The following is a 1,227-nucleotide window of genomic DNA, read 5'->3' as shown; positions in this document are numbered from 1 at the left end:
TCCACGGGCCCTTGACCGTGGGCACGGCCTTGACGAAAGAGCCAATGATGTCGTCTTGGGTCTGGTCGAGGCAGGCGGTGACGGCCTTGAGGTATGTGGCGCGGTACGTCGTGACTGCCGTGCTCGCAGGAACGTGAAAGATACCAGAGTTACCGCCCGCCATCGGGTGGACGTATTCGTGGTAGATGCCGTGGCGGGCATACGTGGCGGTCGCGGCCACAAGCGAGAGGATGACGGAGCGCAGCATCGTCGTTGGTGGTGGTTGCGGCTTTTGTGAAAAAGCAAAAGTGAGAAAGCGAAAGCCAAAGCTGTCGGGTTAACAGAACCACGAGAGACAAGAGGCCGGAACCATCGGGGTGCGTTCGACCAAGCCATTGACGCCGGCTAGAATATCGAAGCGGTTGTGCGTCGAAAGACCACCTTGGCTGCCGGGATGCCACGTCACGGATCGGAACATGCAGTAGCGCTGCCGGCCTGCATATGGACTAGCTATTGCGTTCCTACCGTGACGCGTAATGGCAGAAAGCGTTGCATCGTCGCTTCCGAGTTCGCCCAAGGGCCGCGAGAAGCTACTTGTGGGCGTCACTTCGATGCACGAGCCTGCGAGCAGGTGCTATGGCCGAAACATCAAGGGGACAGCGAAACCATGCGAGAGAAGAGGATCCCTGGTCCGCTCACAGGGCCAACGAGGAAGACGCTTTCGAATCAAACCATCCACGGCAGTGCTGTAGAGGCATGTGGTTCTCGAATAGCCCAGTAGTACGATCGAGTCGAATTCACACTCAATACGGTTCGCTTGCTCACGTGGAAGAAGCATCCATAGATAGTCCTTTCCCACCCAGCGATCCGCTTGAGCCGAGCGGTATGATTCCTGCTTCCACCTCCAGAGGTCGCCGGTTCGATCCCGACGCGCCGATTCTTTCTATCCGGACATCGCCCCCATCCGGACACGAATGTCACTGAAGAAGGTCACCATAATAAGGCAACACTCGGCATGTGCAACAAAGTACACAAGGAAGAAGCGCGATGAAACGGCTCATTTAGTAGGGTTAAACGTCAAATGCACCCGTCTGAATCACCATCCAGCGATCTTGTGCGGTACGCTCGTCGCAAGAAGACATGTGTGATGAAACACTGCATTGCACTGCTGTTTCGCATACCAGATGTTTCTCTTAATATTCTGTCTCAAAAACAGTGTACGTCCCCTGCCCACCAACACAAGACAGC

At 55.7% G+C, this 1,227-nt stretch overlaps 1 protein-coding gene across 1 annotated transcript; it reads right to left on the bottom strand.

Moving 5' to 3' along the window:
* Window positions 1-16: 16 nt before the first annotated feature.
* SPRG_14496 (hypothetical protein) lies at window positions 17-247 on the bottom strand (the record flags this gene model as incomplete). The annotated part of the gene is made up of 1 exon (XM_012353672.1): window positions 17-247. A coding segment is annotated over one exon (231 nt), but the record flags the coding sequence as incomplete, so codon positions are not given.
* Between the last annotated feature and the right edge of the window lie 980 nt (window positions 248-1,227).

The sequence above is a fragment of the Saprolegnia parasitica genome, assembly GCF_000151545.1.
Source record: "Saprolegnia parasitica CBS 223.65 unplaced genomic scaffold supercont2.130, whole genome shotgun sequence".
NCBI lineage: Eukaryota > Oomycota > Saprolegniomycetes > Saprolegniales > Saprolegniaceae > Saprolegnia > Saprolegnia parasitica.
The sequence above is the reverse complement of the archived record's forward strand: the minus strand, read 5'-3'. Positions and strand labels throughout refer to the sequence as shown.